The sequence below is a fragment of the Aulostomus chinensis genome, chromosome 14 (assembly GCF_037954235.1).
Source record: "Aulostomus chinensis isolate RoL2024-O1b breed Wild chromosome 14, RoL_Achi_v1.0, whole genome shotgun sequence".
NCBI lineage: Eukaryota > Metazoa > Chordata > Actinopteri > Syngnathiformes > Aulostomidae > Aulostomus > Aulostomus chinensis.
Window position 1 is genome coordinate 11128974 of NC_141333.1, and position 16110 is coordinate 11145083.

Below are 16110 nucleotides of genomic sequence, written 5' to 3' on the forward strand. Positions count from 1 at the left end.
TTATAAGAAATACACATATTTAAATACATTAAGCCTGACAGACTCAAGTCATTCCAGAGACTTCAGGACTCCATTGTATCGAATAGATCATTGAGAGTTTGGAGAAAATTCTATGTAGAAAATCCTTCTTTATATCCATCCATCCATCCATTAACTTCTGCTTATCTCGGGTCGGGACGCCGGGGCAGCAGCCTAAGCAGGGGAACCCAGACTTCCCTCTCCCTGGCTACTTTGTCCAGCTCCTCACGGGGGATCCCAAGGTGTTCCCCTTCTTTATAATAAAAATTAAAGAATGAATGACATCATTGTGCGCTGTGTCTGAATGACAATAATAAATATGATGTTATGTGGGTACAGAACATTATTCCTGTCCTGTTTTTCAGCAATATCCTGTGGAGCTTGTATCCAATTCACAATATCATCCCGCGCACATCCAACAACACCCCCCTGCAATATGTGTTTGATTCTAAAATAGAGGAATGGTCATAATTAGGCTGAATAAAAACATCTTATCCAACATTTAAGCCTCCAAATAGAGAACAAGCTGAGATGTGAGTGGGAGAGTAAATCCAAATTAAAGCAGAATGATAACCAAACGGCTGCTATTATTAATCTTGATTGAAGAAATTCTCACTTAACGGGTGTCCTACTCTTGTGTTATCCAGGCTGTTTCTGGCCTGGACCTTTTTAATGAGCTCACATTGTCCTGATGGTGGCCTCGTTCCACTAGTTTAGTTCAGAGCGCCTGAGCACGAGGACTTTAGAGGAAAGCCGCCAGCAGCAGCTCACACTCCAACTAACAACTGCCTTTGACCCCAGTGTTAATGTTTTTAGTGCTGCCTGCTGACAGTCAAGCCTTCTAAGCTTCTGTTCATCTTCATCTGTGTGCTGTTGTCCGGTGAGTACAGTAACTACAATATTTAAATAATTGTCCAGCTGGTCATTCATCTCTAGGAGATGATGATTTATGTCACTTAGAGCCTGTCAAACATCAAAAGGAGGTCCAAAGAAACACATTTCTATTTTAAGGAAATAACTGTGCTTGGTATCATGTAACAAATAAAGCATAATAACCTACCGGCCATCACTTAGGAACTGATTCTATCAACTGTAAGTTTATAGTTCATATAATTATTGGGTGACCACCAGGAACTATAACAGGATTCCTCATTGGGAAAACAAAGCAAAGCGTCGCCTCAAGCAGAAGTTGTACCTCTGTCTTCATCTTCTGGCAGTGAGAATTATTACCAACGACTGTTGACACAAGCAACGTCTATTTAAATGAATCATGAAGCTCTGTCGTGTTAATGATGTTCGTGACCCTCTACGTCTCCCTGTAGCTTCAGGCAGCTGCATCATGCTCAGCTGTTCTCGTCCCGATCCTCCTGCACTGCTGGAGGCCCTGAGGCCCGTCTTCAACCTGAGCTCCATCCGACCCGTCATGAACATATCAACCCCAACTCCCGTCCACATTGACTTCATCTTACTTGGCATTCTGGGAGTGGTAAGAGACACCATCACAGTGGCAAAACTGGTCCCCTTTGTCAAATGATCTTTTCTTTCTGTTCTCAGGATGAAAAGGCTCAGGTTCTGACTACTTATATCTTGCGATCATTAGTAAGAAAAGATTTCTTTTTTTTTAACCATGGGTCCTTTATGTGGTTGTATGTGTGTATGCTGCGGCTTGGTTTTGATGGTGTTGTGATGTATCTGCTGGATTTGTTGTTGTAGGATTGGAAAAATGAATTTGTTAGCTGGGATCCAGAAGAGTGTGGTTCTTCCTGGATTACAGTTCCAAGAAATCTGCTGTGGGTACCAGATGTGGTCATTAATGAATTGTAAGTAGTTAAACCTAAAAAATTGCTGCTCCTTGATCGTTTGATTTGGACTTGAACAGGCTAAATGTGTAAATATGAGCAATACAGCTGATTTTAGCTCATTTTGGTCCTGTAGTATGGAGAAGAACTCTGCTCCCTTCGTCCCCTACACATACCTGTTTCACGACGGCCTAGTGCTGGACAAGCAGCCGGTCAGAGTGGTCAGCTCGTGCAGCCTCGACATCTACACCTTTCCATTCGACATCCAGAACTGCAGCTTAAGCTTCAACTCCTACTTGCACCGTAGTACGTTCATTTTTTTCCCTATCAGCATTTCAGATGTGAGCTGTTTATAATTCTATAACCCTAAATCTATAAGAAAAGATTTACCTCTGCTGTTATGCTTTTGTTTCTTTCAGAGGCTGCATTGGAACTCTTCCAAACAAGATCAACAGAGGAGATATTTTCAATGTCTAAAGAAGCGATGGCGACGATTGGCGAGTGGGAACTGATTGGAATGACATCAACAAAATACATATTACCAGCGGGGGACACTGAGATTTACGAGGAGCTTCGTTTCTTTGTAAGCAGCGACTGTGGCGTGTAAAAGCAGCAGGTTTTGTCTGTGTTACATGTCAGTGTCCACCCGTGCAGATCTCAGTGAGGCGTAGAGCCACCACGTACGTGGTCAACCTGCTGATCCCCAGCTGCTTCCTCATCACCGTCGACCTCTTCAGCTTCCTGCTGCCCCCGAAGACTGTGGACCGCTCCTTGTTCAAGATGACCCTCATCCTGGGCTACACCGTCTTCCTGCTCATCATGAACGACCTGCTGCCAATCACGGGAAACACCATCCCTCTCATAAGTTCGTTGATCTTCAGTCGATCATCTCACCTTAACGTCTCCTACTCTTCTGTTTCTGCCTCCATCCCCTCTCACACTTTCTTCTTTTCTGTTTCTTACCCTGCTTCCCCGTCTTCGAGGGGTCAGCCCTGCCCCTAGACTGCCTTGACCAAAATCTATTCCTTTGACCAAGACGTTGAACTTCGGTTGATGTTTTGGTTCTTGCTAGCAGAATTCGAAATCTGACCAAAACTGCAGAGCAGAGCAAAATGTTGAGAAATAAAACAGGATTATCTGTTTCATTGTCCTGGTTTCACCATTTTGGACATTTAAAATCCTCCTGAATGTAGAAACTTGGAAGTCTGTCTTTCTGGTCCCTTTCACAACCTGTGTTGGAGACTGTTTGCATTCTTAGGAGGATGACACATGATGAACGAGCGCTCATGTTCTCTGTGTCTGCTGGATGTGTTTGCTATCATGTCTGCAATTTAAGCACCCAAATATAAGCCAATGCACATTTTATTTCAAATTCTTGTCTGAGTATAAATTGTATTGCACCCTAATAATGAAGGGGGATTTACTCTCATGCCAGATGTGTTCCTGTCTCTCTGCCTGGCTCTGATGGTGGCCAGTCTACTGGAGACTATCCTGATCACCAACCTTCTACACGGCTCTGCTCACTACTCACCAGTTCCTGGCTGGGTCCGACTGTTCGTCATTCAAATGCTTGGCCGCCTGGTGCGGCTTCCTCCAAAGCCCAAAGATGAAGATACAATCATCCAAAATCCTGCAGCACAAGGTTGAAAACTCAGGAAAAGTGTCTTTGACCTTTTGAACTGAAAGTCACATACGTCGTTTCCCTCTCACCCATCTCAACAGAAATGAAAGTCGGCGCTCTGGTTTCAGAGGAGGTTCAAGCTCCAGTGCAAAAGGGCTCACTGATGGAGGCCAAGGCTCTGCAGGAGCTGAGGAGCCTGGGACAGGATCTCCAGGTCATCCGCCTGCAGGTGGAGCAGTACCTGAATGAGAGCCAGGGCTCAGAGGAGTGGAGTCAGGTGGGCTTCATCATAGACCGCCTGCTTTTCTGCCTCTACGTCCTCTTTATATCCATCAGCTTCATCACCATCATCATTATCTGGGTGAACTCCTACAATGCATCATAATTTGAACTTTTTTGTCTGTTTGGGATTTTTACATTATTGGACAATGTGAAGATGTTGCACTTTAATATGACATTTTTCCCTTCATCTTTGTTTTTGTTGTCTAGGTATTTTTAAGGCATACGGGGCTCTTCGCTAACAGTTTTGAATGTAAATAATAAAAGTTACAATCATCATCCTACACTGAAGGTGTATGACTCTGCTCATGATTTACCTCTATGTGCATGTTTTTCTTATTCTTTTATCCAGAAGACCTGTAATTTGTAAATTTCATACAATATTGTAATGCAATGATAACTGCAATTGTAAAAAAAAATTAAAAAAAATCTTAATAAATTTGGGGAAATAAAGCAACATCCTTTGTGAAAATTTCTTTATATTTTCCTTCAAATTGTTAACATCCGACTTGGTACCAGCGAGGAGGAAGTGTCAGATCACATGATTAGACTTTCTAACTAATTCTGTGTTTCCAAGCGCTTCTTCCTCTAACTTTCTTCTCAATCAACCTGAATGTTTTTGTATAACCCTGCTACCATTCTAACAGTCAGTGGAAGCATATTTGGCGGAGATATAGAACAAATAATACAACAGGAAACTCAGCAAATAAAGCTGACTGAAGTAATTATTTATTTACTTAAAATGGGACTTGCTAAAAAAGAGACCTCCGTCAAGGTCGTTGTAGACAGTAATGTCCAGGTACTAAATTGTTTTACATTTTTCAGAAAACTTTTCCTGTATGATGAGCTACACATTGGCTGACCACGCAAAGACTAGCACAGGAAGTTGTCGTAGCATTCTAACATCAAATAAGATTTGAAATACCAGTTTTTTTCTTCTCACTTATATTTTATTTTGAAAAGTCGCGTGCACACGGCGCCTTAAACAGATGATCGAGACATCAAACTGAAAAATCCACACATGGTTCCACCTTACAAACAACAACAACAGCAGACAGTAACTCCCACGGGTGAAGGTGTTAAAAAACAAAATGGGTGAACGGTCACCAGAGGTGTTGAACAACAAGTCCAGAGGTTTCCTGTTTTTGATGTCGACTTATTTCACCGTATTCAATAAATAACCACCTACCAAGGATAGAGGGATCGTAGGGGTTTGTTGTGTTCATTCAATTGCTTATTTGAACGACTGCGGCAAGAATTACTGCCATACGCCAAGAGAAGTGTTGACATCTGATTATAAGACCTTTGAACTGGCTTTCAGTTCAATATCATCATTGACATCACACCAAATATGGTGCAATGACTTTTAGTCATTTTACTGCAAACTACTACAATCCCCCCCCCCCCAACATGGCTTTGGCCCATTTTTACAAATAGAATTATTAAAAACACTTCTGTTTTTAATTTAACTTGTAATATAAACTTGTCTAAATTCTCATTCATGGTGTTTTAGCTCGTCTCTGTTTATTTAAATTCATTTTATTTCACATCCTGTCTTTAAAATCGCTACATTTTTTGTTGTACATTTAACGCACATGCTGATGCTGATGCTGACGCTAAAATACATTTAAGGTTATTTTCCATGAAGGGCTGGGTTAAGGGACGGGGTTCGGCATGCAGTGGTTGATATCATAGTTTCTCCAGAGACTTAACAATGAGACGCCCTCCTAAGTCACAAAAACACACACGTTTGTATGTGTGTGTGTGTGTGTGTGTGTGTGGAGTCTTTGCTTTGGTCGTGGAGGATTAATAATCTGGAGGGGTTTTTTGGTCAATCAGAAACAACCAACATGTGTTTGTCACAGCAGACTATCAGCCTCATCTCAGCGCTGCTCTTCATGTCAGGTAATACGAACTCCTTCGTGTTCACAGTTGTTCTACCTGTGCGCTCTTCTGATTTCCTCAACTTCTATTTATTTTCTACGTCGAATTTAATCAGGCTTTCTTGAATTGTTGACATTTATCTTCCCAAATTACAATAAACCGAGCAACAACTGCCATGTGTTCTGTCCACCGTCACAACACAGTTCTCTGATGTGCAGTTAAAGCAGATGTTGGTCTTCTGGTTTTTACTGGTTGATAGTTTTTGTGCAAAAGGTATGAACTTGGCTGTTAGTGAAATATATTATAGTATAAATGTCAGTACCATGTAATTATCTTGCAAACAGGTTTGTTTTATGATGACAACATTTTCATCCTGAGACCTTTGTTACACACCGGTTTGTTACTTCCTGTCTTTTCTGTTGCGTTTCTCCTCCAAACGCATCTCAGTGTCCCTCAGTTATGGTAAGCTGTCCTGTAAACGGGGCCACAGCGGTCCGACCTACGAGTCCATGCAGGCCGTGTTTGACCTGCAGCCCTTCAGGCCGGCGGTGAACCTCAGCAATCCCACCATCACTAACATCTCCTTCACACTCTACGCCGTCCTCGGGGTGGTGAGCCACACGCACTTAGTGATTTTGAATAAAACCAGTGAAGAAACAAAATTGGAGATGTTTAAATCTGTCAGTTTGATAACATGCATCGTTTGTATTATATTGATGAGGTTTAATGAAAAAAGATGCCCCAGGTTACCTCCAGGTTTATCCATGAATGAATGTTATTTCAGAATGAGAAGACCCAGATACTCACTACTTTCCTGTGGCTCAGACTGGTAACGTGTCATAATAATATTTCATAATCATTCATGAAAACATCCAAGTAAATGAATAAACTGAGGATTTTTGAGCATTTTTTTTTTAGACTAAACCAAAGTAGTTGCTACTTTCACAGACAATCACCTTATTAAATACACACATCAAGCTTAAAGGTGCTTTATTCCTGATTCATCCACTGCAGTACTGGCACAATGAATTCCTGATCTGGGACCTAGAGGAGTGTGATGGTGTCACCAGGATCTCTCTCCCTGTGAGGCAGCTCTGGTCTCCAGATATCATCGTCTATGAGTTGTAAGTGTTTTTATGTGGATCCCTGAAGGTCACACACACTAAAGTTTAAGTAGTTGGTGTGTGAAGGTCAGTGAGGTCCAGTCTGCTTTTAGTTCACATTTATACCTTGGGATAAATTCTCAAAGAACCAAAACCTCCTGATCGTACATAATGTCGAAGTATCACAGTGGATTTTTGTAGTCCAACTTAAACGTTAGCATCACCGTAGGTTCCCTCAAACAAAAGCCAGTGGGATTTTAAAAGTACAAAACGATGTGTGTCGACTTGAACAATGATTACTCGTTGTCATGTTTTTGGAGTAAATCCTGCGCCACGGTATTTGCAATCCAACATGATCCAAAATATTCAGAGAGTACAAATTATGGGTGAAAACAATCAGCAAACTCAAAGCTGCATCTCTCCATTTCCCCACGGAGCTCATTATCAGCTCAGTGTGTTTTACTGGAAATGTGCTTCTTGCTTTTTCAGCGTGGATGATGACGTCTCCCAAGCGTGTCCCTACGTCTACGTCAACCACACGGGACACATCCGCTGGGACAGGATGCTGCGGCTTGTCTCGGCCTGCAACCTGGAGATCTTCAGTTTTCCTTTCGATGTGCAGAACTGCACGTTTACTTTTGGCTCCTACATGCACACCAGTAACGACGAGTGGTTTCTTCACGTTGTCAAAATAGTTGTAGGCTGCAGACCTCACGGTGGTCAGATGCTGCGATATAAAACCTGCGGCTGTGTTTCTTTCCCAGTTCGGGATGTGAGGGTGAGCCCAGCACTCACCTTTGAAGAGATGTCTGGGAACTCTAAGCGTTACCTGGAGGCCAGTGGTGAGTGGGAGCTTGTGGACATACTGGGAGAGACCTCCATCCTCCAGTTTGGGATTGATGAATGGGACATCATCACTTTCTGGGTCAGAGAAACCAATTTAAACTCATGTCTGAAGATAGAAACTCAATTGTGAAGTTGCACTCACACATCACGTCCTCGTTCATCAGGTGGTAATAAAGCGGCGGCCGGTGCTCTACGTGGTCAACCTGCTGATCCCGAGCTCCTTCCTCATGCTCATCGACATCCTGTCCTTCTACCTGCCCCCCCACAGTGTAGACCGCGCCTCCTTCAAGATGACCCTCATCCTGGGCTACACCGTGTTTCTGCTCATCATGAACGACCTGCTGCCCAGCACAGCCAACGGCACGCCCATCATAGGTCAGACAATTACTGAACTACACATAGCATTAAAAAAAGTTACAACATTACAAGTAGCACAATAGTAAAAAAAAAAAAAGCTCTTTTCAGAAATGGACGCAGTTGGTAAGGGGAAGTCAGGTTAGAATGCTGGTTAAGAGTTTCTTATACTTGTGTTCTCAACTTATTGTTACTAAAAACTAATTTCATTCACTTCCCACTGGTTTATCACTGTGTTGACTTCATGATATTCTGTAAAATCAGCCTGCAGTCCACCATCATTACTTTACTGAATATTTCAACTCATGCTGAGATGTTTGATTGCTGCCGTGATATATTACATATTTATTTTACAGTTACTCAAAAGTTTAGAGTTTCCTTGAACTCAGGTGACCTTTCTGTGGAATAAGAGATACAATTTCACAAAATCTAAAGAGAGAGGTCCTTATTGGGGAGGAGGTACATTGCTGCCGCCCCCCCAACGCTGTGGAGTCTTGCAGACATATTATGGTAATTTCCTGCTGAAATGTTTTTATCCACGCAGGTATCTACTTCTCCGTCTGTCTGGCCCTCATGGTAATCAGCCTACTGGAGACCGTAATCATCACTAACGTTCTGCACCACAACTCCATGAAATACCAAGCGGTTCCACAGTGGGTGAGGGTGGTTGTCCTCAAACACATCGCCAACCTCATCTGTTACCGCCGGCAGGAGGACGGAAGGCCTCCGTCCAAAACTGCGAAGGTTAAGAATGAAAGTCTGGATGGCGCTGGTTCGTTCACCCAACCCAGCAGCCACACACCGGTCCAGCACAACGCAGGTCAATCGATTGTTCTCAGCTTGTACTTCTACAACACAAGATGAGATTGCAAAACATCCATCCATTTTCTACTGCTGATCCTGTTAAGGGTCGTGGGGGGTGGAGCCTATCCCAGCGGCCTTCAGTCGAGAGGCGGGGTTCACCCTGGACGGGTCACCAGTCCATGGCAGGGCCAACACATAGAGACAGACAACCATTCACACTCACAGTCACACCTACGGTCAGTTTAGAGTATCAATCAGCCTCGTCCCCTCTTGATGTCTTTGGACTGTGGAGGAAGCTGGAGTACCAGAGAGAACCCACACAGGAACAGGGAGAACATGGAGACTCCACACGGAAAGATTACAGGCTTGAACTGGGGCTCAAACCCAGAACCTTCTTGCTGTGAGGCCACAGTGCTGACCACTGCACCACCGTGCTGCCATTGCAGAATTCATAATAACAACAATTCAATTTGGTCACACAGGAATATCTTGGGAAATAATGTGTAAAACAGTTGCTAGGTAACTTCCGCAGCTTCATCTGAGACAGATCAGCTATTCAGTAACATCAAAAAATAACAGTGTAAGAGGACAAACAGCATGTAATTGAACTGCTGAAGTCCTAAATGTAGCTACAACTGCATTATTTAGGATTTCCCATCTTTCAGTTTTCATAGAATTTGTACCGAAAAAGAAATAGTTATTAGACCTTGTCATTTATTATCATGTCTGATGCCCCTCTTCACTCTGAACAGATGTCAGCATGATCCCCGTGCCCGGTGCAGCTGCCCCACCTGAACTGCAGCAGATCTGTCAGTACCTGAGCGACCTCCGCGCTCACCTGAGCTCGCTGCAGAAGGAGAGCGAGCTGCAGGACCAGTGGTGCCACGTGGGTTACGTCCTCGATTTCCTGCTGTTCCGTATCTACCTGCTGCTCATCTCCTGCTACGCCCTGGTCATCATCTCCATGTGGTGCATCTGGATCAGCCAGACCTAACTGGAAAAGGGGTCCGTTCACCGGAGGGGTCGTGGATAAAGATTAATCGAAATATATGTAAACGTTCTGTTTAGAGTTTGTTGTCATATTTGCTATTTACGTGTTTTTGGTCTGCTGCTTTTGAGGAGTGATCAGACCTCCTGTCATTCAGAAATATGTAATGTAACTAATGAGATAAAGATGTGCCCTCATGTCTCAAGTGTTTCCTGTTATTGATGAAGTTTTATCAGGGTGATTTATTTGTGAATGTAAATCGTATATAAACACTAATAAGTCATCACTTTAGCAGCAATGTCATTGTTCTGCAATTCTTTTTCTTATTTCTAATATATTTACTATTTTCAGATTCCCCTTGTTTGATTCGTATTTTAGATTCACACAATCAAGATCAAATAATTCAGCTGCAACAGAAACAAACCATTTTCTGCATCCACCGACCTGCAGCGTCGGCGTCAGGACTCTGGCTGCTGCACGAGCTTCATTGCCTTGATTGGCATCACCTGAAGACGTGGCTAAAAAAACACACACACACCTGAGGAGGATTCGCATGCACTTTCTTATGTTTTGTTTTTTCTTTTATGTTCCTTATTGTTTCTTTATTTATTTCTAATTCATTTAAATAAAATGCTCTTTTTTTGTTGCAATGTTAGTCTCAACCTTAAGTTCAAGCCAGGTTATGACAAAACTTCTATTTTCACCTGTCAGAGGAAAAAGAAAAGCACTAACCTTGGTCACCGGCAGATCTGATGAGCACAGAGAGGCTGGTGTTCCCACCTCCCCTTAGACACTGACACACAACTTGACAACCAGTGTTGTAACTCCTCTTTCTGTGTGATCGCCAGCTAATATCCTAAATGTTGCAGGCCCCGGGTCAAACCACATTAACAAACTAAAAAAAAAAACACACCCAGCACCTCTGAAAGTTAATGAGGGTCCCCTAGGAGCAAAACTGAGCGATCAACCCAGCACCTGTACGTGTGTATGTTTACTCAGAGCTCAGCTGTCACGAGTACAAGTAAAAATGTTGACCTATATTCCCCCCAGCAAGGTGTTTGCAAAGGCCAAAGCCCTACACAGACAACACAACAGGTAAGTGCATCTCCGCAAGCAAATGTCTCAGGTCGCCCAAGTCTTCAGGCTACGGTCTCCACAGCGTTCTCGAGTCAACATTAGCCTGTAAAGCAGCCACCCTGTTGAGTTTTTAGTTTGGTAAAGTGACAGAAGCAGCTCAGACTGACTGGAGATGGTGGGCGTGAAGCCAGCTGAGATCGTCCTTCTCTGTTTCCTGCTGCTTCACGGTGAGATGAAATCTTTCTTTTTTCTTTTTACAAGTTTTTACTTTTGAATGATGAACTGAAAGCTTAACTTTTTATACATACGCGGTCTACAAGGTCTCAGCGTGGAGTTGAACATGTATGCAAAATCATCGAATGAACTTCAATGTATTTTTGACTGTAAAACTGACAATGTTAATTATAATTAAGTACATTTTTGGGAATTCTCCCCTTTTTTCAAATAACTGTGTTCTGATGAGAAAAAAAATGAACTCAACAACAAATGAAAGCAGCATGAAATAACTTTTCCTTGTTAAAGTCTATTTTGTTGTTGTTGTTGCATTTAGTTTATGAATAACATTTTGCGTTCCATAAGCTTTACCAGGCTTTAGTGTCGTCTTCCTGAAAACACGTCACTTCCTTTGAGCTCAACAGTTCCCTCAATACACCAAAATGCAAAAAAATCAATTTGCAGCTTCTCTTGCGGTCTCATTTCGTCAAGATGATTTTTTTTTGTTTGTTAGCGTTTTGTTGAGGCCCTTTTTCGAACTGATAGATAATAAAAATAACAAAATTAAAATGATAATAATTAAAAAATGTGAGTATTTAACAATAAAAAAATGTATCTCGCACAGTTTTAGCACGTTATCTCAAGGTAACGCCTTCATTGTTTACTGCGGACAAACACAGATCTGCACTCATTCGTTTCATGGTCACGTTTGCCTCCCATCACGTCTGCATTTTCTTCTTAAACGCAGGTTTGGTGGCAGCGCTCAACTGCACAGACCACAGCCCTGAATCCCTGGTTCGCGCGCTTGAGAAAGAACTGTTCCCTAAAAAACTGGTGCGTCCTGTAAAAAGTCATTCGGATTCAGTAAACGTTTCCGTCAGTATCACCGTGCTGGGAATTCTGGGACTGGTGAGTCTCCATGACCTCGTGTCTGCACACAAGCCCTGGTGTTGTACCTGCTCCAGTTCATGAAGAAATGTGTGTCATCTTCTATAGGATGAAAAAGCCCAAACCATGACAACTTTCATATGGCAATACCTGGTGAGTTATCACTGCCACGAAAAAAACGATCTCACCAAAGACTGGACTGCATGCGGATCATTGATGTCAGAATGTATTGGGCAGTTTGGGATGATCGCACACGTTTCCCCTGTGGAATCAAATCAAAGGTTTTCGGTTTTATTCATATCACTGCTCAAATGTTTGGTCAAATGTTTTTCTATTTTAGTATTATTACTGTTGTTGTTGTTATTAATTATTGTAAATGAATTTGATCCTAAATTAAATACTTGTTATATCACTAATTTGAAACACTGAACGGTGAAAACGTGACTGAAAAGCTGATGATCAAAGACGTGTTTTGCATTTTGATGTCGTCATTGTCAAGGCACTATTTTTTTTTTTTTTGCAAAATAATTGCAGCAAAGTTTGTCTTCTTCTTCTGTTGTTTTTAATCTTTATTGTTGTATTTGACACGTTTAAAGAGCCAAATAGATTTTAAAAAAAAAGACCAATCAAATAAGACCAATAACATAAGCAAGCCCTCAACCACCAATTGACCCTTAACTCTCGCATCCACACAACCACACACACACACACACACACACACACAGGTTGGTGTTTTTGATGCTCGGTACATTCATATTATTCATCTGTTGCAGTTGTGGGATATCGCGGGCCTGAGCTGGGATGAGAAGGAATGTGGAATCAAAAGGGTTTCTATTCCTCGGGAAAACCTTTGGATCCCAGACATCTACATCTCAGAGTTGTACGTTTCAAAGATGTTGAGTCCGTCTGGAATTTGTCGGAATTCTTCGTTATTCATCAACATAAAAAGAAATGAGAAAAATCTGAGAATAAAATCTCTCACCTCAAGTCAAACACGTATGCCAGGTTAAAGTTATCTATTCTCTTCTCTTCCAGTATGGAAGAAGACGACTCTCCCGAAACTCCATACGTCTACTTGTATAACTCAGGTCTTGTGTTGGACGACAAGCCGGTCAGGGTGACCAGTTCCTGTCGACTGGTCATCTACACGTTCCCCTTCGATATTCAAAACTGCACCCTGACCTTTGGATCCTATCTGCACTATGGTGAGGCTGCTGGAATCCCAAATACATTTCTTAAACCTGATTTCTTTAAGAGAAATTCCTGTCTGATCGTTTTTGAGATAAACACAAGTGAAAATGGAAGAAAAACATGGAGCATCGCTGCAAAGGAAACCGCGCAAACCTTTGGGTAATGTGCTTATTCACGGTCCCCCAGAACCAGACAAGAAGATGGGTGCCCGTCTGTCCTCTGTTAGGGAGCTGAGACTGACTGACTGCTGGTTAGCTTAGCACCACGAATGGTAGTGAATGGGAAGTGTTAGCATAAGAAGGGTCTCACCTCCTTAACGAGAGAAGTATCTATCTTCTCATCTGGTCTTGCCTGTTTCCCCCAAAACTCCGCCGTGTTCCTTTTCGGTCTTGACTGGATTAGCACAAAGTATTTGTTCATAAACAGCACAAAATATTCTGGGGATCTTGAAAGATTGGTGAAAACGTTCAAAAACTGTCAGGGAAAGAGTTAAATGAATTCCAGCATTTCATGGATGAGTGTATTTCCGTAGGCGACTGCACGACTGCTCTGGGAGTATAACAGTGTGTGTCTTCTATGTCACCGCTGCTAAATGTCATTGAAGATTCAGACATCAGGATGATTCCAGGCTCCATGGCTGAAGACATCCTGCGGGAGTCCAGAGAGGTGATGGAGACCAGCGGGGAGTGGGAGCTCATCGACTTCAAACTGGCCCCACACGTACTAATACTAGCAGAAGGAAACTACTCTGAGGTCAAATACTTCGTAAGAACCTTTCATTGTTTAATTCAAACATCTATTCATGGTGTCATGTGCTGCTATTGTATGAAATCCAAGAACATGTGATATACTATTTATGCTATACTGGAAATAAAACCTTATGGTGTTGGAGTCCCTATTGAGCCCTTTTTTAATCGCTTTAACTCAAACCAAGCAGGTTCCCCTCACAACAACCAGGTGTTTTTGATGCTTAAATCAAACCAGGTGTTGACTTTACTGACCTAAAACATCATTTTCCAAGAGTAAAGTAATGTTATGTGTAAAGCCTTTTAACGTTTCATTTTACTGTACTCATTTGTTGATATTAAGGTCAACAGCAGGTTAATACTTTGCTTGTGGAACAAACGTGCGTGTGTGTGTGTGTGTGTGTTTTGCTCCCTAGTTTACTCTCCGACGCCGGCCGATGCTCTACGTGGTCAACCTGTTGATCCCCAGCTGCTTCCTCATCACCGTCGACCTCTTCAGCTTCCTGCTTCCTCCCCAGAGTGTGGACCGCTCCTCCTTCAAGATGACCCTCATCCTGGGCTACACCGTCTTCCTGCTCATCATGAACGACCTGCTGCCCGTCACCGGCGAGACCACACCTCTCATTAGTGAGTCCACACTTCTCAGGTGTTCTAAAACTGGGTTTTACTGAGGTGGGTTTAGTATGTTTATAAATTAAGACTACAAAAACACAACTCCATGGTGATTGCGATAAAATATTACAGTCATGGACAAATGAGATGAATGGTTTTGATGTCTTCATAACTGCAGAACTGTAAAAAAGGCTGCCAAATGCATGTGATATAAACTCAGTTCAGCTGAAAATGTTTGTCCACACCCCCTTTATTTCTGCTATCACAGACGAAAGATAACAATGATCAAAGTGAATAAAATGAGAGTGCAATGACCAATACTGAAGTGAATAATGTGCATTAAGTGAATGTGCATTAAAAAAAAAATATCTCTGAAATCAAAATCAGCTCACCAACAAGACATCAGCATTGGAAAACTTTGAGCTCAGATGAAAGAAGAATTTCTCTCCCCGGCTGTTTCCTGCAGATGTTTTCTTCTCCATCAGCCTGGCCCTGATGGTGGCGAGCCTGCTGGAGACCATCTTCATCACCAACGTCCAGTTCAGCTCCAGCCACTACAGTGCCGTGCCCCAGTGGCTCAGCGTCCTGGTGCTGCAGTACCTGGCGGTTCTGGTTTGTCTCCCACCGGTGAAGAGACACAACCGAGTCACCCTATCACTCAATAAGGGTAGATTGTTACACACCCAAAGTTTGATTTGACAGTTAAAAAAAAATTATATATATATATATATGTGTGTGTGTGTGTGTGTGTGTGTAGATAGATATAAACCAGCATCAATAATCAATAATTGTTTATTAGCAAATCACCTAGAAATTCACTTTGTTTCTTTCACAAATATGGAAAAGAAATCAGTGAAGCCTCCAAATTAGTTCTAACTAAAGATCTAAAAAGAGTCTACATGTTTTTAAATGAATAAGATGACATTTCTGTTTATTTAAATGATATATTTATGGGTGCTATGTCAGATTTCTAATATGATAATGAATAAAAGTTAAACTCCTCCTCCGTTTGACTTCTGAACTGGTGTTATCTACCAGTATGGGGTCGACTGACCCGAGAGGAAGCGTGTTTTCTTCTTCAGGGAAACATCTTAAACTTTCTGGAACAGTTGAATGTGAAAGCAGTGATTAACTGACCTTCAGTTCATTCCTAATCAGCTTCAGGGTAATTCTTTTTTTTTTTCCATCTTTGACAGAATTGGCGATCGACAACAGCAGCAACATCACCAACAGCTCGGTGAAGCAGCTTCACGGAATCTCCACTGTTCCGCACCCTCAGCAAGCCGTCCTGGATGAGCTGAGGAAGCTGAGCAAAGACCTGATAGCCATCCGCCTCCACGTGGATAACCACTTCCAGGGGACCAGCTCCTCGCAGGAATGGTACATGATCGGGATCGTCATCGACCGTCTGCTCTTCAGCCTTTACATCATCTTCATCCTCATCAGCTTTGTAACCATCATTTGTATCTGGATCTGGAACGACAAGTTTGTAGCGTGAGAGACTGACATGCTGTATTTGTGAGCTCTGTATATACGTGTGTGTGTGTGTGTGTGTGTGTGTGTAAAGAAATAAACAGACTTGTCAATTCTCCATCACAGGCATCCTTGATTTCGTTCTCACAGCAAAGATATTTTCATGTTGCTGTTCTGAAAAAGTTCCTGTTACATATTGTTGATGAATAAAATT

The 16110-nt window shown here is 42.3% G+C and overlaps 2 protein-coding genes across 2 annotated transcripts; both read left to right on the forward strand.

Annotated features, from left to right (window-relative positions):
* Nucleotides 1-838: 838 nt before the first annotated feature.
* Nucleotides 839-4157, forward strand: LOC147249720 (5-hydroxytryptamine receptor 3A-like). The gene is made up of 9 exons (XM_086224096.1): nucleotides 839-898; nucleotides 1341-1504; nucleotides 1573-1617; nucleotides 1732-1838; nucleotides 1954-2123; nucleotides 2237-2400; nucleotides 2472-2682; nucleotides 3253-3459; nucleotides 3540-4157. The coding sequence occupies exons 2-9, from the start codon at nucleotides 1358-1360 to the stop codon at nucleotides 3821-3823; spliced, it is 1335 nt and encodes a 444-aa protein (XP_086080222.1). The 5' UTR covers nucleotides 839-898; nucleotides 1341-1357; the 3' UTR covers nucleotides 3824-4157.
* Nucleotides 4158-5567: 1410 nt separating this feature from the next.
* LOC147249721 (uncharacterized) lies at nucleotides 5568-16016 on the forward strand. Its single transcript, XM_086225140.1, has 19 exons — nucleotides 5568-5622; nucleotides 6049-6212; nucleotides 6386-6430; nucleotides 6616-6725; nucleotides 7194-7363; nucleotides 7469-7629; nucleotides 7715-7925; nucleotides 8449-8724; nucleotides 9461-9660; nucleotides 10696-10791; nucleotides 11412-11631; nucleotides 11735-11895; nucleotides 11983-12027; nucleotides 12648-12754; nucleotides 12910-13079; nucleotides 13670-13830; nucleotides 14228-14438; nucleotides 14890-15090; nucleotides 15620-16016. Exons 1-19 carry the CDS (start codon nucleotides 5568-5570, stop codon nucleotides 15919-15921), a joined length of 3066 nt encoding a protein of 1021 aa, XP_086081266.1. The 3' UTR covers nucleotides 15922-16016.
* The last annotated feature ends 94 nt before the right edge of the window (nucleotides 16017-16110 follow it).

Coding starts and splice junctions, on each gene's coding strand:
- LOC147249721 (XM_086225140.1), top strand. CDS start 5,568: ATGTGTTTGTCACAGCAGACTATCAGCCTCATCTCAGCGCTGCTCTTC. Junction 7,926..8,448: donor CAACGGCACGCCCATCATAG/GTCAGACAATTA, acceptor TTATCCACGCAG/GTATCTACTTCTCCGTCTGT. Junction 13,831..14,227: donor ACTCTGAGGTCAAATACTTC/GTAAGAACCTTT, acceptor TTTGCTCCCTAG/TTTACTCTCCGACGCCGGCC.
- LOC147249720 (XM_086224096.1), top strand. CDS start 1,358: ATGCTCAGCTGTTCTCGTCCCGATCCTCCTGCACTGCTGGAGGCCCTG. Junction 1,839..1,953: donor GATGTGGTCATTAATGAATT/GTAAGTAGTTAA, acceptor TTGGTCCTGTAG/TATGGAGAAGAACTCTGCTC. Junction 2,124..2,236: donor CAACTCCTACTTGCACCGTA/GTACGTTCATTT, acceptor TGTTTCTTTCAG/AGGCTGCATTGGAACTCTTC.